We start from the raw sequence: 21,521 nt of genomic DNA on the forward strand, positions 1-21,521 counted from the left end.
AATTTAAATCTCACACCTATTAGATTTGAGGTCTATAATCGACCCTCGGTGGTGAAATATCGATGAACAATTAAATCTTGAACCCAGCTAACATAGCTCCCTTAAACTAGCAGAGATGCTTACAGAAGATTAACTAGTTCATAGTGAAGACCAGCAGGGGGGTGAGCTCACTCGTGTTTTTACAGTGCACATGACACCAGAGGGCGCAGTGAAGGGAGGCTTCATTTTGATTTAACATTAGCTGCTTGAGGATGCACGCAAGGTATGTGGACAATCTCAGCTACCTGTTTTTATATCAGATGTAGCGTTCAAATGCGTTGTTACTCACTTGGGTCTGGCGTCATCTTTAGTTGATAATGCATGAACAGGAAGAGCTGGTTTTCTAACAGCGGACTCGCGCCTGGGCCAAGTAATAGCGTAAACATCTCCACCAGGTTGCTATTGTCCTGTAAACAAAGTAGCTAGCTAGCGCGGTTAGCATCAGCTGTGAAGCCAAGTTATAGACTGGACCTTGTTCACTTATCCTGTTTGCTTAACCTGGAGTGAGCACTGACGGATTTTACATAAGCACTGGTAACTATATCTGTTTTTGTTACTGCTGCACCTTAAGAAGAAGCTGGTCTCTGTCTGCGTTCAGAGAGGAATTCACATTAAGCAAGGTGTGGTAACCATGCTTCAATAATTTAGCCTTTCCTCTGTGGTTAGCCTTTAACCTGTTATATAACACACTAAGGCTGCATATGGATGCGCCTAAATAGCTTTATTTCTATTCTTTATTTTATGTGACGTTTGTGACGATTGTTTCGTTTTCGCTTAATCCTGCCATGTTAAAGCTAATCGTCAGTGTAGCCACGGTGGTCTGTATGTTTACATAAACTGGATCCCTGCTAATAATAGACACCCTGTTAGGATAATGCGTAATTTCATAATAGAAAAAACATGTTTACTGTGGCTAACTAGCAGCAGATGCGTCCATGCTCTCAGGCAGAGTGCTGCATTTTCCATCCTGTTGGTCAGCCATTGTCAGCTGAGTGGCCTGACATGCTTATTATAGGATGCTTTCATCGCCCTCCACTTAGGCTTCACCATCAGTTATTGGGTTTTTTACATTCAAGTGAGTGTTGTTGAGTGAGGAGGCAGCCTGCTAATCCCCCCTCCCTGCTTATTTATTTCCTCTGCAGGACCAGAGAGAAGTGTGAGAGCACAGTGTGAGAGGTGATCTTCTCCAAAGTTGTGTCTGCTGCTGGACTGGACACACTGGGTGGGTGTGGGTGTGTAAAAGGGTGGATGTTTGTATGGATGCGCTTGACTGCATGCAGATTTAGGAGCCTGGCCTGATGGAGAAGAGAGACAGGAAGCCGGGATATTTTGCAAGGTAAGCGACACTGTGTTTGTTTTGAATGCGTGTCATTTGCATTTAATTTAGGTACTTGTGATGCAGCAGAATCGATGTTAGGCTCCAGCATTAGGCGTGCTTTATGGCATTTTCTGCAGAAGGCTGTACAACAGGAGCCGGCCTCTGTCCCTGGATGAAGAAGCTTACAGAAAAGCCTTTAACAGAAAGAAAAGGGAACAAACCTCAGACAGTTTTAAAGAGGACTGCTTCCTATCCATGCATTCGATGTCGCATATATATATAAAGTGAACTGAACACAATTTAATCACAAAAATGCAAATACATGTGCATGAATAGGCATCAGAAAAGACATAGATAATTGTAGACTATGATCTGCACAGAAATCCTGCTGCTTTTCGTTGTTTTTGTTGTTGTTGAGTCATGACATGACCCAGTTTATGTGCACATTTACATTGCATATCTGTTACAGTGTCAAGTTTCTCCCTTAATGATTTTTGCACTATGTAAGCAGGTCAACTAGAATGACTCAAGTTACCAGATGTACTGTTACCATAAAGCTCAACAACTGACGGGCATCAGCTACTCAGTTTAATGTTGTTACCCAAACAGATGTTATTGTATATTTCAGATGGAGCGAGGTCTCACTCAGCCCAGGTTTATCACATGCTGGGGTATAAAGTCCAACTCTTATATAATGACGCTCTACTCAGAGCCTCACTTGTAAGACGTGACACGATGGCTTTTCCATTGTGCTGAATGGACAATTGCAGTCGCCAAGGTGCGCTAACTAATTATTTCGTCCTGCACGGATCAGCACCATGAAGTCACCTCGGTCTGAGCTGCACCCCGCCGATTCGGCCTCATATAATCCCGGGCGTGCGTCAGAGGTCTTGCTAGAATTGACCAACTGGGATCAGGTTAAGTTTAAAATTGGATTTAGGAAACATTGTGAAACATGATAACAGGAAAATGTGTGGAAAGAGGCTTGTCACAGCTACGGTGCATCGACTGAGGGGCAATCTGCAGGTCATGAACAAACATCGGCTGTTTATGTCTGACGTCAGATGCACCGATCACATGTCGCATGCAAATCAAATATGACTAGTGTCGTTCTATGTAATGTGGCTTGAAAGTGTCCGCAGTTCAGAAGATATGTTCTACTTTACTTTCCCTTCCCTGCGTGACTTGAAACATGACAATAACATGTTTGCATTGTTTAAAGCCTTAAATAGGCAAACAATACCATACTAGAAACTCAAGGTCCCTATGTAGAACTTAAAACCAGACAAACAGATGAAAGCATGAGGTCGTGTGATAAATATTGTGAGGTAATGCTGAGCAGCCTAATAAGCTTTATTGTTTCTAATTATGTCTCTGGTTACTTATTAAGGCGGTCCTGACAGCCTGGTGCAATCCTGCAATTTGTCTTGTTTTAATGATTTGATTGTCTAATGTAGGAAATGTCAAATTAAGGGGAGAAATTATGACCGTAGCAGTTTATTAATGGGATTAAGGCTTTGACTTTCAGGCGAGGGAGAGATGCTGTTTCCTGCAAAACTGTGGGAGACAGGGAGGCAAAACAACAGTGAAAAGGTGCACGATCATACAGACCCCAAAAACCTACAGCCATATTGTGCCCGTATGGAAAGAGAGTTAAACATGTCAGGAAGGAAAACCCGCCTTATCTACCAACACAGCTGCTGCTATAATATGTAGCTCTCCTGCTAGCTGCGCCATATGCTGCCTCACTTCCTGACAAATAGAGCAAAGGCCACTGTGGAGCTAACACATGTGCAGGACAGTGACAATAACAAGTATTAACCCATTAAAGAATCTTTTATGCAAGTAGACGCCGAACATAAAAGCTACAGTACAATTTCCTTTATATCACAGTATGTTTCTAGAAATTGCAAAATACATTTAATTTAAAATCCTTTGAAGGCATGAAAAATATGTTAAACTCTTTAAAATTAAAGGATATATAAGTTTACCCTGAGCAGCTTGTGCATAAACTCTAGTGATTAAGGCCACCGAGATAGAGTACAGAGGCTGTGATAAATAGACACTGTACATTCAGTAACCGTGGCTGATTTACAGTCACAGCTTTAAATGGAGGTTGAGAAAACTGATGCATCATCCTGGCTGGTGTGAGTCAGAGAATATGTGGGAGACTGTGAATCAAAGTGTGAAACTGTCTGATGCTGTGATGAGACTCGTCCTTGTAGTTATAACTTTGTTTTTGTTTTTAGCCGAACAATGCTTAATCAGTAGCAGTAGAAACTCCTAATTTCTATTATGCAGCCTGGTGGTGGTAATAATGAGACTTTGATTGAGCCTCTATGCGTGTAAAATCAGTGTTACAATACCAAAAGAACAACAGGGGAATACCGACTGCTTTACTTTCCAGCTACAAACAGAAAGTCAAAGTAAAACGGGAACAACCTAAAACAACAGTATTAATGTCAAGTTTACAATTTGTATGAATACTACGCTATGCTAATGCTACTTTTCCTGGGGTCCATATGTAAATGATAGCAGGTTGTTGCTCACTCTACATTATTCTGCTTATTACACGGCTACCAACTTACAAAATTTATAATTTGACACAATAAATTGATTTGGAAATTATTTTATTAATTTAAAACTTATTATATTTCTGTATAAAATATTCCGTTACACTCACAGTGAGAGCTGCAGCCATAGCAACAGTTAACTCTAGCCTTCTTAAAATGAGCTAAGCTAGCTATTTTTACTCACATTAAAAAGAGCTAACCCAGGTGTTTGGAAGCAGTGCTTGATTGAGGTTTCTGTCTTGTCACAGTCTGTTGACGTTGTCTTTTCCATTCACCGTCTTCAAACACCGCCATATCCCGTACTGTGTTCCAGTTAATGTTTACTTCATGTTTCGTCTTTAGTGTTGTAAATCTCTCCATCGTAGCCTTTTAGTTTTTGCATTGTTTAACCTTTATTTATTTCTCTTCGCTGTTTTGTCTCCTTTGTTTTTTCCCTCTGTTAACAAGCCGACCGCAAATTTACTGGAATTCATTCAGCAGATTGATGTGATTAAAGTTAGTCCTCCAGATTGTGTAATTAGAGCCGAATCCCTAGCAACTGACTGTTCTTCATAGCAACGGTCTGCTATTGAGAAATAGCAGACCTCGGAATGCCGTAATTAACCAATCACAATGAAGTATTTAACACAGTCGTATAATATTCAGATGTAATATAAATAGTCAACAATGTTAGACACATTGCAGCCAATAATATTACATCAAAACGGTATATATATCCAAAACATGAAAGCAAGTTAATTCAACAGACGGTTACACAAAATAACACACTCAGTGTCTCTGAACTTCCATATTGCCCCAAAAAAAACCAAAGGAACGTCATTTAGCATGTTTATTTCTTTTAGTTTCAGGTCAAAGTGTGCATGTTGATCCATTTGGGAATTTGTGACATGACTTTAAACAGTCTGTTTGCTGTAGTTTTAGCAGACTAAAAGGATCAATAGTGACTGCAGGTTTAGTGCTGTCAGCAGCAGCTTGTCCAACAAATCAAGTTTATCACAGCATCCAAGGGGTTTGCAATACAGAGATGGGAACTGATAAGATTTCATTGATGTCCCTCATTGGTTTATGGTTAATTTTCTGTGTGGGTTAAAGGAGGCTGACGCAGGTTTGTAGTGTCAACACAAGAGAAGCAAGAGACTCAAAAACATTACTGTTTACACGTAGTGAATGTGTTTTGCTGATGTGCGAGTCGAGCTGGCTGTATTCAGAAAGATAGCTGTAGTCACATTATGTCTTTTAGCATCTAAAGTTGATTAAATGAGAGAACATTTGTACCGCATTCATTTTGATGGCAGCGTTTCCAAATCAAAAGATATTTACCCTCGGGGATGCATGTGCTGCTTCTGTTTGTTTGGAAAGCATTTAGCGTAATAAACAAGGCATTCCTGGAATTTGAACACACGTTGGTTAGAAAGATGTTTAAGCAACATCACACAAGAAGGAGTGATGTTGGACTGCTGATATTCAGAACAACATTATGACCTCAAGTGTGATATTGCTTTTATACAACAGTTGAACAAGCAACAAATAGTAGTAAACACTAACAATCAACAACTGATTCTTTTTTGTTCGACCAACCCAGCTATTTCCACAACTTAACTGAAACTGGACGTTTGTTGCCAAGCAACCCAAATATTCTCCCGCACTCTGTGTCTACAGGTCACCACAGAGCAGCTGTTTTTATCATGTACATTTATCTGTATGTTTTAATTCATCATTAACCAGGGAAATAAGAGTCTGCTATGTGATTCAGAGGTACCAGCTTCATTAATGTAGACATACACAGTCTGCTGTAATGTTAATAAACATCATTCAGAGCACCTGGCTGAGGCGGCGTGATACAGAGTGAAAAGTCCCAGTGCTGTTATACTCTATATCAGTACTCATGGAATGCCTCTCGTCCAATCAGATTACTTGGTCGAAGCTAACTGTTGTATAATAGTAATTTTACTGACATGAAAAGGAGCACTGTGCCTTCTTTCTTTGTGAAATGAAGCCATGCTTTCAAACATGTTTTCCCTCCGCCGTGACCCGATCTTGAACTTTCCAGCAGCATAGAGGCATCTGAAATGATGGCTTAAGTTTGGAACCAGTTCTCGTTTCTCATAGAAAATTAGGTATTTTTTGTTGTAAATTTGAACATATTTGGACACATTTTCCTGTTTAACAGTGTAAAAAACTAGACTATATTTGTATTTCATACTCTAGAATTGTTGACAGATTCCAACCTCAAATCATCCTCCCTTCTCCAACAATGGCCTACCAGTTACAGTCTTTTCCCAAGCAGGCTCTGTTGTTTGTACTGTAAAACACAATTTAGCCAAGTAAGTAGAACCACATGCGGTACATTTCTAAAGCGTTACTTTCCCTCTTATTATCCTGTGAAGGAATGGATACACTGAAAGAAATAAAGGTTAGAGCAGGACAGAAGAAGGAGTAAGACGGAGGCCTGAAAGTGATTTAGAGACTCTCAGAGCGTTGCTGTGCATTCCTGAGTTCACTTCCAGATGTGTGCTGCATCAGAGCGAGTGGGAGAGGCCTGAACTCTGTCTGTCTGCAGCTTTATCGACCCGCTCTTGCCTTTCCATTTAGGCACTTCTCTTTTCTTTTATTCTTACTCAGCCCGGAGCTGTGCAGGCAAACACTCCCCCTATCACTCATGGCTCACGATAAATCAATTCGCTCTTATCTTTCCTTAACATACTCATCTCCACACTTTAGATTTCAGCGGGGCTCACACAGCGAGCATTATCCCTAAGTGCACCACTAACCCGAGGTTCCGCTGCACTGCAGTACCCCCCCTTAATGAACCCCAACTGGGCCTGGAGACGCCATTACATCACTCCCTCTGCTATTAATGATTAAACAGGGGGAGCGGATGGTCTGAAAGCACAGCTGACGCAGCAAAGTAAAGACAGGAAAGTTTGAACTATAGCAGCACCTGGGCAGAAGACCTGGGTTCACAACAGACGTTAGGATGGTGACAAGGAGCTGACTGATACTTTTTATACCAGTGATTTTAAATTACATGTTGATCAGAGAAGAGAAATACAGATAAATTATGTTTTAGATTCCATCTCGTGTTTTCTTTAAAGCAACAGTATGTTTGGGGGCTGTGAAGGAGGATAAAGGAGTAGATGACGTGGTTCTTCCCCAGTTAATACGATTGTTAAACACCTCCAAAAGCATTGGCACACATAGAAATTAGGGATGCACGATATTGGATTTTTTGCCAATATCCGATATGCCAATATTTTACAACTCATTTAGCCGATTACTGATACCGATATTTTTCTCCCGCACACCTAATTGCAGAGATCATCAACTCTCTTCTGTATTGGAATAAGCGTACAGTATAATGGTGATACTCTTATCACATTTGTTACAACGGTCGGGGTGACGGGTCTTGAGATGGTTAATCAAGTTTGTAGTGTTGAAAGACTTTGCCTTGGCTCCTCCTCGCATCACCGAAGCTGAGCAGTCATTGCAAATAGCAGCTTTGCTATCTATTTCTGACACTTTGAAAAACGTCCACACCACGGACATTTTGGCTTCTAACTCTCTCATGCTGCAGGTAGACACACGTGACGTCATCACGCTGCGCCGCGCAGGTCTTCTTCGCGCCAGGGACATTGCGCCGAGGTCGGGCATTTAATCAAGTATGCAGCAGCCCATTATCTTATCGGTTAATTATATCGGCGTGTTGGCCGATACCGATAGTTCATTTTTAAGCCAATATCGGCCGATACCGATATAAATATGAATATTGAATATGAATATTGATCCAAAAAATGAGTTGACTTGTTGTTTAAAGGTGAAATATTTTAGCTATGCAATCAATCTTCTATTATTCTAATGTGTTTTTGAATCCCGTTGGTGAAGTTTGTTTCGTTTTAAAAATTACATCCAATAATTTAATTATTTTTGGAGCCTCTCCTTCCTCCCAAAAAGAACAAACCTTTGTCATTCAAAAGGTCAGACCAACGTTTGGCTGACAGTATGTGGAATGACCGCGTAACCCCTCTGGCCGCACTGTACTGTCCCTCCACAATCGTAGAAAACATGGCTGCTCTAGGATCGGTTATTCGGCCTTATATGTACGAGCCAGAATCGCAAGGAGGTGTCAGAATGGTAAGCTGAAATCTTGACTACAAGCTGGTGCAAGAAGGCAGCCTGAGGTGAAAGACAGTGAATGACGATTGGTCGATTTCGGTGAAAGCAAGGTTCTACGTAGAAACCTGCAGCTGTTCTGAACGGTCCATTTCAGAGGCGACCTTTTTAAAAATGTCATTCTGGAAAAACACGGAATTATGCAGTTTTCACTTTTTCACTTCGAACAATAAACACCCAGAAAAGTGAAACCCATGATAATATGATAATATCCATTCAAAAGATACAGCCCCTTTTAAGGAGTACTGTTTTTTACTGACTGTGTACAAGTCAACATGTGTGTCTCCTCTGTTTTCCCATCAGACTGAAGAGGCGGAGACAGCTCAAGCAGAGCCAGTCAGAGAAGAATGGGAACGAGCAGAACCCGGCCATCATCTCCTGTCCAGACATCCCGAATGACAGCGACCCCAACAGGAAGACGGACCTACAGAGAGTAACAACGAAGCCACCTGAGGGCTCAGGTAAGACCTGAGATTAGTGTTTTTACAGCTTGATTTTTCTTTAATTTAAATATAATAAGAGTTTAAATAATAATTCTAGAAGCTTCTTTTTGGCTTTGGATGTCCTTAAAGGTTGATTTAAACATGGCTCTGTAGATGCATAGAGGGCTCTGTTGTATCTTGTATATGCCTCGTAAAACATGTAACTTTGTAGCGGCTGCACAGCACATGGAGCGCTCTGCTAGAGGGACTTCTGGTGCTGGTAGAACTGTGTACAGTACAGTTGTGGGAATTCCTTTATTCAGGCTTGTGTTGTTTTTTTGTCCTTAGTCCAATCTTTAGACAATCAGTATGTCCCTTTACAGTCAGGATTAATTTGATTCCCCTTCTCTTGTATCTCTGTTGGATTTGCAACACAAGGGTGACTCCGTGTTGGGAAAGACATCAGCAGTTTTAAACAGGAAGTTGCGTAACCTTCATCCTGTCTTCCCCAGTTGCTGTTCTCACAATTCAGTGAGCAGGTACTAAGCGGGTGTTAAACAATAAATGGAAATACTATGACGCCCTTCTGCTTTAAAACAACATAAAAACATAATAAGTTACATAAAAGAATAAAAGCTGTTTAGCTGTTTATATGAACCTTAAAGTTAAAAAATGTCCTTTTTTATGGTTAGAATTCTTTTAAACAGAAAGTAAATTGTATGATTATGTTTAAGACAATGATAAACAACTTTTTGGGGATTCGGGTGTAGCCAGCGTTTAGCAATAAGGACTTCCAGCCAAAACTTCCTTCTCTGTGGGCTGCATTGTTTACAGTCCAGTTAGCAACTTGAGAAGTGACCGTGTGTTCAGATCAATGACTGTAAATATAGATGGACAAGGCGTCTCCATCTGCTCCCATTGCACGACATTGAAAAATAGCCCACCTGATAGGCGCTGCCATCTTGTGATGGTGACGTCGTATGGAGCCAGAGTCTGCGCAGTAGAGATCGGCGGGTGGCGCCGCCGTAGCCACTTCCGCTAACCAAAACACACACTTAACTTACCGAAAAACAGCAAGGATCTCCCTCAGCTTCTTGTGTTGGTCTGAGGTTAACGTTCGCAGATATGTAAACTTCAATGACTGTAGTGATTGTTTTAGTTACGCTTCCTCTTGCCGTTTGTCCTCCACTCTGCTAATCCGGAACTGATCGGCTGCAGGAGCCGAATTTATCAACAGACAAATCAGCATGATAAGAACTAACTATAATGACAGAAACCATGTTTGAGAAAAATGTATTTGGTGTGTATTTTGATTTTATAGTTTGACCCATGTCCCATCTGTTAACATGGAGGAGGCGGGCTTTATGACCTATACTGCAGCCAGTCAGCAGGGAGCACTTGAAATGTTTTGGCTTCACTTTTAGGGAGCTGTCATGTCGTCCATCTTTTTATACAGTCTTTGGTTCAGAAAAAAAGTGAAGTGAAATTCACTACAAAATACACTCAGTCATTTCTTTGTTCATTACACCCCCAGAGAAGAACTCGTCATGTGTTTCTGGTAAGTCTCAGTTTCACTGTAAATAGTAAGACAAAGGCTTCACTCACTACAGTGGTATAAACCGAAAAAAAGAAACCACTTTTCTTGTGATTCACTTTAATAAACAGGTCTTACTTTTGCTGAAATTTCAACATGATTTCATCATGATGCAGATTAGTAAAAAGTCAAAATGAAGCTTTATCAGGTCTGTCCTCAAGAGGAGAAGAAAACTACTTTTAAACTGCTCTTTTGTTGAATGGAGGTCAGATTGATCATTTCTGATGCATTCAAGGAAGTCGGGAAACCTAAACGCTGAACAGATTTTGTGACACAGCGTCGAGTTGGATTTTAGATCTAGAACAGATTGTTAGCTGTTAGCATGCAGATGTCTGTTTATAGAGATTAATAAGAAGCTAAATCATCGTCGGATAGCCGCTGATGGGAGCTGGGATGTCATTACAGCGCATCACGTTCTGCCTGCATGTGCACTCCTCACATCTTCATTTACAGATTCTACATTTTTATGTAGAATCTGTAAATGAAGATAACTTAATCTCAGTGTGATGTGCAGTCTTTTTCTACCTTGTGTTTCTGGGTTTGTTTATTGTCCTTGTAGAAAGTGAAAATAGATTGCAGCCCATCAAATCACATATATTGCTTTGCAGTCACAGTTAATAATATGATAAACAGTATCCCAAAAAGTGACAGTGGTCTCGTCTTTGATGCAGCTGGAGTCTGGCTGTCTCGTGCTTAGTCATGCCCTCTGTGTCGGCAGAGGAGGCGGCAGTGTAATCACGCAGAGGGGAGTGGTACTGTAATGGCTTCTGTGTTCTTGGCCAGAAGAAAGTGCTGACTGCGGGGCTTGTGTACTACAAGGGTCAGATTGTTTGTGTGTTTTATGATAACTGCTTCAGCATGTGTGGGACAGTGTTTAGGGCTGGGTAATGACAGGGGACAAACAAGCTCTGGAATGAGTCCCAAGGCATTAAACACAGGATGTGTAGAGGGCCGTCTCTCTTTGTAGGGCCTTCTTCTCAGTTTTACTGCTGTTTGTTGCAACTTGGAAACACTGAATTATTATACATATATCTGTTAGCAACATAAAAGTATGAGACCCAACGCATGAAACCGATATTTATCTGTCATTTGTCGTGTTTGTTTTCTCCATTCTAATCCTCTTTAAGACGATGGCTGTAAAAGTAACAATCAGGCAAAGAGGGAGAAGAGGCGGCCGCCAGGGACCGTGGAGTTCATTGTGAGTAAATCTGCAGCAATGACACATTTACCCTTCTGACTTATAAGCAGAAGGCCTGCAGTGTGCCTCATGTTGTATTTTGATTAAATATCTTTTCACTGATGTTTACCTCTTTTCTCATTACAGGTGGGACCTGATGATTCCCTCAACAGCATCGCCCTCAAGTTCAACATCACCCCAAACAAGCTGGTCCAGCTCAACAAGCTCTTCTCCCGCAGCGTGTACCCTGGTCAGGTGAGAACCTCGGCACTGACACAAACATCTGCTTCAGTTGTTCCTCTGACCGGCTCATCACTTTCTGTTTCTCTTCATTATTACAGAAGCTGTTTGTTCCCGACGTGAGCCAGACAGAAACGGACCTGAAGTGCCCGAGTTCATCTGATCCCCCCGTCACAAACGGCTTATCAGGGAAAGCATCACATGTAAGCACAAAATGACTCTGTATGATGCTCAGACTACATGGTTTTAAAGGTGTTTACAGTAGCCATTTAGGGACAAACTTCACTTCAACTTAAAAAAAAATTAAAAAGGTTTGTGTGATGTGACTGGAATGATTAAAAACAGGCACAAATGCCCCAAAACTCTATCTACCCTGGCTCTAACTGAATGGTAATTACTGTTTCAGTAAAACTAAGGATGTACGGATGGATTACAAATTGATTTCATGGCATGAGTGAGCAGGTTTTTTTTAGTAACAGTAGCAACAGTACACAAATTGGCAACATGAGGACCAAATCAGGCCCTTCAATAATCTCAGTCTGGCCTTTTGAACATTCAACACAGAAGTATTACTTTATTTAAAGGCTTTAGCTGGCTGTTCAAGCAGATGGGACTTAGGACAGTCAGACTGAATTAAACAGATGTTAAATGCAACATTAAATAACAACATACTAAGTTTATGGATGTTGACACGGTTTTAAGAAGATCATCAGTTTATTAGTCGATTATTGAGCCCAGTCATTAGTTACGTCTGACTCTAAATCTCCTGTGATTAAAAGCAAATGAATGAACAACAACAACAACAACAACCTGCTTCTCTTTCAAGTTATCTTACTGAGAAAACAGAAATGTCCGCCCCCCTTAGCACTTCACCTTTTTTCAAATGTGTTCCTTTAAAAAAGTAGTTAAATCGGCCTGCTGGACAGTGTATTACCGTAAAGTTCAGTGTATAAGGCGCACTTTTAACACATTTTTTTCATCTAAAAAGTGGGCTGCGTCCATAGTACTGGTGCGACCAATATACCAGTATAAAACGCAGAGAGAGGCATGTTATTGTGTTACAGTATTTTACCCAGACGATGGCGCTATAATCTAGCTAAAGCTTCATCACAGACATGCAGACACTTCCTCACAGCTATCAACGTTACAGTAGGCTGAGCTCAAGTACTGCACCGGTAGCTAGCAGGACTGCAAACTCGACATGCCAAAACAGATGATAGGCTGTCATTTGTGTGTTTTTAATGAAAATCAATTGACACAGTGTTGAAATAACTTGGATAGTTATGTAGAAAACCTTTTTCCCTCTGGTATACCCCCTAAAACAGACTGCGTCTTATATTCCAGTGCGACTTATATTCTGGATTTTACGGTCAATCGATAAATCAATGTAGGCTGAATATTTGTGGAAGGTAAATTGAATCTACCAGTTTTCAGCAGCAGAGTGATAAACTAACTTTCTGTCTCTGATGACCCAAAATCAAATATGAGAAATTAAGGTGTTTATACTCTTCAAAACAAGCTTTTCTAAATACAATCCTCATATTCAGGACTTTATATTTGTCCTTTCTTCAGGATGTCCTTTCAAACGTCACGTCAGCAAACTCCATCCGGCGTGAGCTCTCGCCAAACTCAGAGGACGAGAGCCCGGCAACGGTTAAGTTCATCAAGATGAGCTGCAAATATTTCACTGATGGGATGGTAAGAATGATGACCGTTTTAATATTAAATGTGTTGTATTGTATTTTATACAGCTTCTCTTATATTAGGTTTTGCCTGCTTTCCCTCAAATTCTTTGTGTAGTTGGGACTTTTTATATTTTTATCATCCATCACTAGATAAACACATTATTCTTCCTAGGTTAAAATGTAACTTGACTGATAATTAGGCTTAATATAAATAATATCCAGAAGGTACCACTCTTGTTCCCGGGTTATTTTTTTTAACCTGGACGTGTTGTCTGTCCGTGTGTTGTTCTGTCGTCTCAGGGAGTGGTGGGAGGCGTTCTGATTGTGACCCCCAACAACATCATGTTCGACCCCCACAAGTCGGACCCCCTGGTGATCGAGCACGGCTGCGAGGAGTACGGCCTGATCTGCCCCATGGAGGAGGTGGTCTCCGTGGCGCTGTACGACGACGTGTCACGCATGAAGCTCAAAGATGCTCTGCCGTCGTAAGAGCTCCCGACCGCCTCACTCTAACCGCTTCCCTCTTTTCTAACCGTGCTTCTTCCAGTGCTCGGCTCTGATTCCTCCTTTGTGGTTCCTCCTTCCAGTTTCTATTGTTCTTCTTGTTGTTGAGAATAAAACCGTTTCCAGGATCTTTGCACATCCCTTAATTTATTAGTTCTAGTTTTTAGTTGTATTTTTTCATTAAAATTTTTTGATTTCTTCTTCCTAATTTTCGTTGGCATCACATTATGTTGTCTTTTTAAGTTCTGTATCATTGTTGTCATTTATAATTTCTGTTTGGCCTTTTCTTTGTTTTTGTTTTCCCATTCTCATCCTCCTTTGCGGTGCTGTATGTGTGGTGCCCGCTGACCCCACAGAGACCTACCCCAGGATTTGTGTCCTGTGTACAGGCCCGGCGAGTGGGAGCAGCTGCCGTCAGAGCGGGACCTGAACCCCTTCAGCCGCTATGAAGCTCTCGATCCGAAACGACCGATCGTCTTGGACGACATCGAATCAACACTCTCAGATACAGGTAAAATCCTCACTTAAAAAAACAACTTTATTTTTATTTTTTAAATGTTTTTTTGTAGCTTTCAGCTTCTCAGATGTGAATATATCTTGCTTTTCTTTGTCACTTATCATAGTAAATTTTGGGATTTTTACTGTTGGTCGAATAAATTTGATGGGCATTTTGTAATTTTATAGACCCAAGCATTAACTGATTGATTGATAATGAAAACGTCTTGATTGATCCTCCTCTCCCAGGGAGCACAGAGGGCGAGCAGAGAGAGAAATCTCCGTCAGACGAAGGTTTCACAGAGCTGGAGCCGACTGTGAACGGGAGCACCGAAGACTCAGAGGTGACGTCCTTGAAAACCCTCATCAATTTCAGCAGAGACCAACAGGAGCTGGGGCCGAGCGGCCCAAGCGGAGGAGACACTCAGGACAAATCCATGCTTTGTCAAACTAAAGGGAAGCTGGAGGATGAAGAGGACGAAGGCGTAGCTCAGAACAGCTCCGTCGAGGATGGAGAGTCGATGCAATCATCTTCAGAGACTGAGAAACAGGGTGACTCGCGCGATAAACCAACAAGTCAGGAGGTAACTGAAACCAAAGATATCAAACCTAAAGGGACCGAAGAGCTGCTAAATGGTGCGCATGATGAAATAATTGCCGCACCGGTGGACCAAAACAGGAAGTTGAGTCTGAATGAGGCTGCAGAGGTTTGTGGGAACTCGAGCCTGAAGAGGCAAAGCCCGGACAGACCAGCAGGAGGCGCTGAACTCAGCGAGGAGGAGAAGCGGAAGAAAAGCTACGAGGCGGAGGTGAAGTCGTGGCTGCTCGAGAGGATGCAGGCTCCGATTGAAGGCAGGGATTACAAACTAGATATTAAACCTTAGAGTTGAAATGATTGTGATGGATACTAACCAAACTTTCTTTGTCTGTTTTCTTAAAGACATGCTCTTCTCATCTGAGGAGAAGAGTAAAAACCCACCCATGTTCCTCTGCTTCAAAGTGGGAAAGCCAATGAGGAAGTCCTTCGCCTCGGGGATGACATCTAGCCCCGCCCACTCGTTTGGGGCTCGGGGTAAACAGCCGGAGTACTGGTTCGCTGTGCCGCAGGAGAGGTGAGAGGATGACCTGCCGTTACTTTAATATTCCCCCATATAGTACATTATGATGGTAACAAAAACACAATCTGTGTGTGTGTGTGTGTGTGTGTGTGTGTGTGTGTGTGTGTGTTCCAGGGTGGACCATCTGTATGCATTTTTCGTGCAGTGGTCTCCAGACGTGTACGGGAAGGAGGCTCGGGAGCAGGGCTTTGTTGTTGTGGAGAAAGATGAGCTTGACATGATCGACAACTTCTTCAGTGACCCTGCTTCCTGCAGCTGGGAGGTGAGCTTAGTCATTAATAAGAAGCTGTTTCTAGGCTCTAACTTGAGCTCCTAAGACATTTTAAAATGAGCTTTAAAGTCTTTGTGTCGTTGATTTCTCTTTTAATGTTTACCTGATTGTTTTGCTCCAAGATCATCACCATTGACGAGGCGAAGCGCAGGCAGAGTTTCGGCAGCTGTGACGGAGACTTGTCTATGGATGCTCTGCCCATACTCAACGACACCAGTGACCTGCTGCAGGACACGCACATCGAGAAGGTAAAACTGTTCAAATCTAAACAAAGAAATATACAACACATCAGTTTGACTCATCTTATTGTGTGTTTGCCCTCCAGCTTGCCTGTCGCCTGCCAGCCCGCGTGCAGGGCTACCCCTGGAGACTGGCCTACAGCACTGTGAGACATGGGACCAGCCTGAAGACTCTGTACAGGAGCCTGGCAGACGTGGACAGTCCTGTACTGCTGGTCGTCAAAGACATGGATAACCAGGTAGAGTGTGTGTGACATTTTTTACTTGATAACTATAATGTACTGCGTCTATCAAGTTGTACCCCCATGTGTTGAGACCATTACCATGTTATTAGAGGTACTAAGTAGCAGTTGCATGGTCTAAACCAATTTAGAAATATAGCATCTATCTTTGGTCTTACTTAGATTTTCATGAACAAATAGACCCCTTTAATGCAACGTCAAAGGGTAACAGATGTAGGCATGGACCGCGGAGCGCATTTAGAATTAGTAGGGCCCATCCCCACCCGCTCAGGTATATTTGGCAACTCATTCCATCTATCATGTTTCTTTTTTTATCTGTCAAAAAGTTTGTCATCCACGACCAATTAACTTACTCACTCTCCCCTCGGGCTCTGTCTCTCCCACACATGCTCGACACAGAAACACACACATACAGAGAGAAAGAGAGAGAGAGAGAGAGAGAGAGACGTCTGCGTGTACGTCCCTCCTGTAAATGCATTGATTGAGATGCGACGTCTTCTTTTAATTATTGACCTTATTATTCAGTTTTGAAACATTGTAAGTGTAGCTGTGTAGCGTCGGTCTCATTAGTCTGTTTTGATCGTTTCGTCACGCAACGTCTTTAACAACGAGCCTCCTTCGCGCGCGGCTCACCTGCTGCTGCGGAAACGAGGATAAACGCGATCGCGGGTAAAAAACAAAAAACAAAACGCGAGTTGTGTTATTCCTGCGACTTTGTAAAACGTCCAGCTCATGATGAATGTCAACAAAGCAGGCACAGGGTTATTTAGTTTTAAAGAGCAGCTCCAGTCATGTTTTTTAAGATGTATAAAATGCTCTGCTTGACATAATAAATTGTGTCTGATTTTTTCGTCTTTTCTGCCCCTTACCTTGTAAAAATCCTCCCAAATTATCTCCTCCTTCTCCCTCATTTAAAATTCCTGAATCTGCCTAGGCCCCACCCACTATGCACATTTCCAACCGCCCCCTCCGTCGTGAAAACAAAACACGTCTCTGCCATCGTTTAGTGGAAACTTGTTGAAACTTAGCTAGCTTGAAATGTAGTAATTAGTAGTAGTAACATTAACGTTAGCAGTCAGTAGTGAGTTTGCAAAAATTACAATGACTGGTTCGTGCATCGCTGAAGTGGTTGCCATAGGTTGCACATAATGATATGCATAGCGTCACCCCGTTTGAAAACGTGTTGTTCAGCCTGTCCCTGGTACACTGCAGTTTAAAAGCAGACAGACCCAGCCGTGGAGATGACTGCTTATGTTGTCCCTGATATGTCTTGTAGCACCATGGAGATGTTTACAAGGTTAAGCACTTGATTTTCACTGGATGGGGGCTTTAACTAGGGTGACGTATTGTTTGCTGCAATGTTTTTAATTTAAAGGTGGGTAAGGCCTGGGGTCCTACTGGTTCCGCGGTACATGGATGTCGGGTAGGGCAAGGCAGCATTTATACAGAACCAAATAAGATATGTAAAACAATAATAAGATTTAAGTTGCCACAAGTCCAACAAAGGAAATACATGTGTGGTAGGACAGCATTCCATCAAAGGCACAGCAGAAAAACATGCCAAAAAAAGGTTTAGTGTGTTTAACAGTTTATTAAGATTCACTGAGTTTTTTTCTCTACTACCTGAAATGTTAAATGCCTGTTTTTGATTACTTGTTCCTCGCTATTAGCCTATTCATCTTAAAATCTGACTCTAAACGCAGATATTTGGGGCGTTCTCGACTCATCCGTTCAGAGTGAGCGAACACTGCTACGGCACAGGAGAGACGTTCCTGTACAGCTTCTGTCCTGAGATCAAGGTTTGTTGTGTTTGAGTTATTTTAAGACCTCAGTGTGAGTACTTAGCTTTCTGCTGACCTTGTTTCTTCTTTCAGGTGTACCGCTGGACGGGGGAGAATTCGTACTTTGTGAAGGGAAACATTGACTCCCTGCAGATGGGAGGAGGAGGGTAAGAAGCTCTACCAGCTGCAATGCAAATAACAATCGTGTTTTTAACACATTTTCTAACTTTTTGTCCCCCTCCCTCCCTCCGTAGTGGTCAGCTGGGTCTGTGGCTGGACGCTGAGCTCTACCGAGGCACCACCACTAAATGCGCCACCTTCAACAACCAGCCGCTCTCCACCCAGCAGGACTTCAACATCCACAGTCTGGAGGTCTGGACCTTCGAGTAGCATGTCTTCTCTTGCTACTTCTACATTCACCCTCCGCTCCGAGCCTTCAAACACCCACCCCCAAACCGAGCCTATTATGCACCACTTGGAGGCAAATCTAACTACCACACAATGACACTACAAGTCCTGCGAGAGAACGAAAGGTGCAACAGAGACTGAAAACAGAACAGGAAGCCTTCTGTGGCCTGTTTTTTGAGGTGGGTTTGATCTGCAGGTAGCTTGGTTACCGGGTCATCCTTCCTGTGTGAGAAGACGTGGTCGCTCCCAGTTCATTGGCTGCCTTAGACGTACGACAACGCCTCCAGCTTTCCCAGCATGCATACTGCCTTATCACCACGAGCTTATGAGGAGACAGGGAGGGGAAAAGGCTGCTGATGTTACCCCCGAAAAGAGCTGTTGTTAAGTGTGTGAAAGAAGGTGTCCCATAAAGCTGTAGGTGTAATGGTGCGGTGATGATAATACGTATGTTTGGGAATGTACAGGATTATGAAACGGAGAAGTTTGGGTTGGTATGTTTTTTTTTACGCCGTGATGACTTTTTAAACTTTGAAGGAAGAGGGGATTTTTGGATCCTTCCCCATAAAACATTTCTAATTGTTTACAACGGGAGTGTTGCACTTCCCGCGAAGACCGTCTTGTTTTGATTTTTTAGACCATCTGAATGAGAAAGTTCCATCACATTTCCTCATAACTACACATATTACACTTTCACTCCCCCGTGTACAATCCAAAACAAAGCCAGGAGACGTTTGCGGTGTGAACCAAATATGTTCTATTTTAAATCCTTCCTCATCATATTTTATAGAACATTTTAGAACTTTTATTTTTACATTTTATTTTTACATTCTGTTTTTACAAAGACTGCTCAGTTGGTTTTGTTTTTTTAAAACTTTTATTGAAATGATGTGTTGAATATTTCTGTTCTGATCGGATACAACAAGCACTAGAAGTAACTGTCGTCAGTATTTAATTCTGATTTATCTCTTTAAATTCTTTCGAGAGAGTCAAAGCCAGTAGAAGATGAACATGAAGTCACGTTGCACTACAGGATTAATCGACACTGCACAGTGGCCCTGTGTAATCAAGCATTTCTTTAATGTAAAATTGTTACTGAATGTTGTTTGATCACCACTACGGGAGGTCAAAGGTCGGCTTCTGTCACTTAAAAATGGGGAGGGGGGGATAGCTTGTTTTTGCACTCTGGTGTGCCACTAACTATAATTCCGATCTACTAACATGGAAAAAAATGTTCATTTATGCCCTGTGCATCCGACACAGGCTTGTAGTGCATGAATGTGCAATACTGCAAATGTATCACACCACTGTTATGAAACCTGCCGTTCCAACTATTCACTAATGCCAGTTATCGCTTCATGTGAAAATGAGCTGTGTCGTCTGTAGCTGTTCAGTGTTGTAACTGTGAATGCTTCCTGAGTATTATTTCTTGTGAATCCAAACTGCTGGTCTGTGATATCACTAAGGATCTATTTATTGTGTTGTTATTGCAACCACATTTAAACTGAAATAAATGTTAAATATATACACATATGATCATGGCTTGTGTTTTTATGTCCATCGTATCATCTAGATTTGATTAATTTAACAGATTTTTATTGAACGATAACAGGGGCTTTATCGTGTCTTCTTTAATTTAATGTAATAGGAGAACAATAATGGACTTGAGGTTCCTGCAGATTAGTAATAAAGCCGGACAGCCGAAGTAAAGGTGTGCAAAGACGTTTCAGTCAACCTCCGTTTTCAAATAATTCTGTAATAATTTCTGTAATGACTGTAAACATGAGTATATAGTATACTGATAGAATTATATTGTTAGATGATAATAAGATGTTAGATTTATGTCCATATTGATCTTTTTCCTGTTATTCTGATCCCACAGAGAATCACTGAAATCTTTAATTTGGTAGGCAATTGTCTGCAACATCATTCTTTTATCCAGTCAAAAGTTACACTGAAAGATAGTTTACATTTAAAAGACTCATAGTTGCACAACAGGAACCACATTTTTATGTTCATCTCGATGGCATACCATTATGACAGCCCTAGAGATACCGCGGTGAAGTTAGTTTTAAGTTCAATATTCCACAGCCATTCACTCGGGAGCCAGCTAGGGCTTCCCCCAGCTGGTAGAGGGAGGACGGTTAGCTGAACTCCGAGCCTTCGGCCTTAACAGGCAGAGCCTGACATAGGGACCATCAATAAATTAATGTCAAATGGACACAACTAATGTTTTCATCATACATTCATGATTTGCCCATAAAAATTGATTAAAAAATACAACTAAATTGGGTACATTTTGCCCATTAATTTCAAATGCTTAAATGATATTCATTTATTTTCTATAAATGTTTTCATAAAATGTTTTTCAATAGCTTCCATGTCATGTGACCCAGTGCCCTCAAAGCAAAGTCACTTGGAAAAATAAGACCCACCTCACTTTGTTAGATTCTATTGCTGCTAATATTTTATATTAATATTTTTATGGACAATGTTATGGGTTTTTTTTCAGTAGCATCGATGTCATATAACCTAGTGTCTTCAAATCACTGTCAGATTTTAATGCTCACTTGGAGCATTAATTTTGAGGACATTGGGTCCAATAACATGGAAGCTATTATAAAAGCACTATTTTTATTAGAAAATATGAAAATGAAATATTAAAAGCAATGCAGTCCAACATTAAGAGGTGTGTCCTATTTGTCCAATTTAGTATTCATTTTTCGTATTGACTTTTAGCATGACCTCGAAGCTATTTATTTAAAAGCCCTTATTCTTTATTTAAAAAATTAATAACACTTAAGCATTTAAAATTAGTGGGCAACATCTACCAAATGTAATTGTATTTTAATCCTAATTCTTATATGCGCAAGTCATGGACATGTTCTAAGAACATCAGTTTTGTGTCCATTAAACAGTAGATGGTCACTAAATCAGGCTCTGCCTGTTTGGGCTCGGAGTTCAGCTAACCGTCCTCCGTCCACCAGGGGAAGCCGAGTGAGAACGCGTCACTGGCTCCCGAGTGAATGGCTGTCACATATACTACTTGAGACTGACTTCATAGCGGTCTGAGGTGAGTGTATCTTGACTGCTTCCTATACTGATAAAGATACCAAACAAGCAGTTAACGACATTGTTTAAACGTCGTTTAATCCTATATGACACGCCAGTAAAAGACGCTTATTTTATTGCCCTCACTACAGTATTTAGTTTGGGGGATTGGTGTAGGGAAAACGGAGTACTTATAA

The 21,521-nt window shown here is 41.4% G+C and overlaps 1 protein-coding gene across 2 annotated transcripts; it reads left to right on the forward strand.

Moving 5' to 3' along the window:
* The first annotated feature begins 210 nt into the window (after positions 1–210).
* Positions 211–19,809, forward strand: ncoa7b (nuclear receptor coactivator 7b). Of its 2 annotated transcripts, none has more exons than XM_069657381.1 (17): positions 211–262; positions 1,182–1,375; positions 8,404–8,561; positions 11,244–11,314; positions 11,441–11,548; positions 11,635–11,736; positions 13,106–13,231; positions 13,519–13,703; positions 14,079–14,233; positions 14,467–15,069; positions 15,158–15,329; positions 15,450–15,597; positions 15,729–15,854; positions 15,932–16,084; positions 17,791–17,886; positions 17,962–18,035; positions 18,123–19,809. In XM_069657381.1, the coding sequence occupies exons 2-17, from the start codon at positions 1,338–1,340 to the stop codon at positions 18,256–18,258; spliced, it is 2,451 nt and encodes an 816-aa protein (XP_069513482.1). In that variant the 5' UTR covers positions 211–262; positions 1,182–1,337; the 3' UTR covers positions 18,259–19,809. The 2 variants fall into 2 exon arrangements, with proteins under 2 accessions (XP_069513482.1, XP_069513480.1); XM_069657379.1 differs by lacking the exon at positions 211–262 and adding an exon at positions 612–659.
* The last annotated feature ends 1,712 nt before the right edge of the window (positions 19,810–21,521 follow it).

Source organism: Semicossyphus pulcher, unplaced genomic scaffold, assembly GCF_022749685.1.
Source record: "Semicossyphus pulcher isolate SPU_LCO1_2020_fin unplaced genomic scaffold, fSemPul1.0.p SCAF_11, whole genome shotgun sequence".
Taxonomy (NCBI): Eukaryota; Metazoa; Chordata; class Actinopteri; order Labriformes; family Labridae; genus Semicossyphus; species Semicossyphus pulcher.

Bases quoted from the DNA above. Each gene is read 5' to 3' on its own strand.
- ncoa7b (XM_069657381.1), top strand. From the start codon at position 1,338: ATGGAGAAGAGAGACAGGAAGCCGGGATATTTTGCAAG. The intron at 8,562-11,243 runs GTAAGACCTGAG...ATCCTCTTTAAG, and splicing joins GAAGCCACCTGAGGGCTCAG to ACGATGGCTGTAAAAGTAAC. The intron at 15,070-15,157 runs GCAGGGATTACA...GTTTTCTTAAAG, and splicing joins GATGCAGGCTCCGATTGAAG to ACATGCTCTTCTCATCTGAG.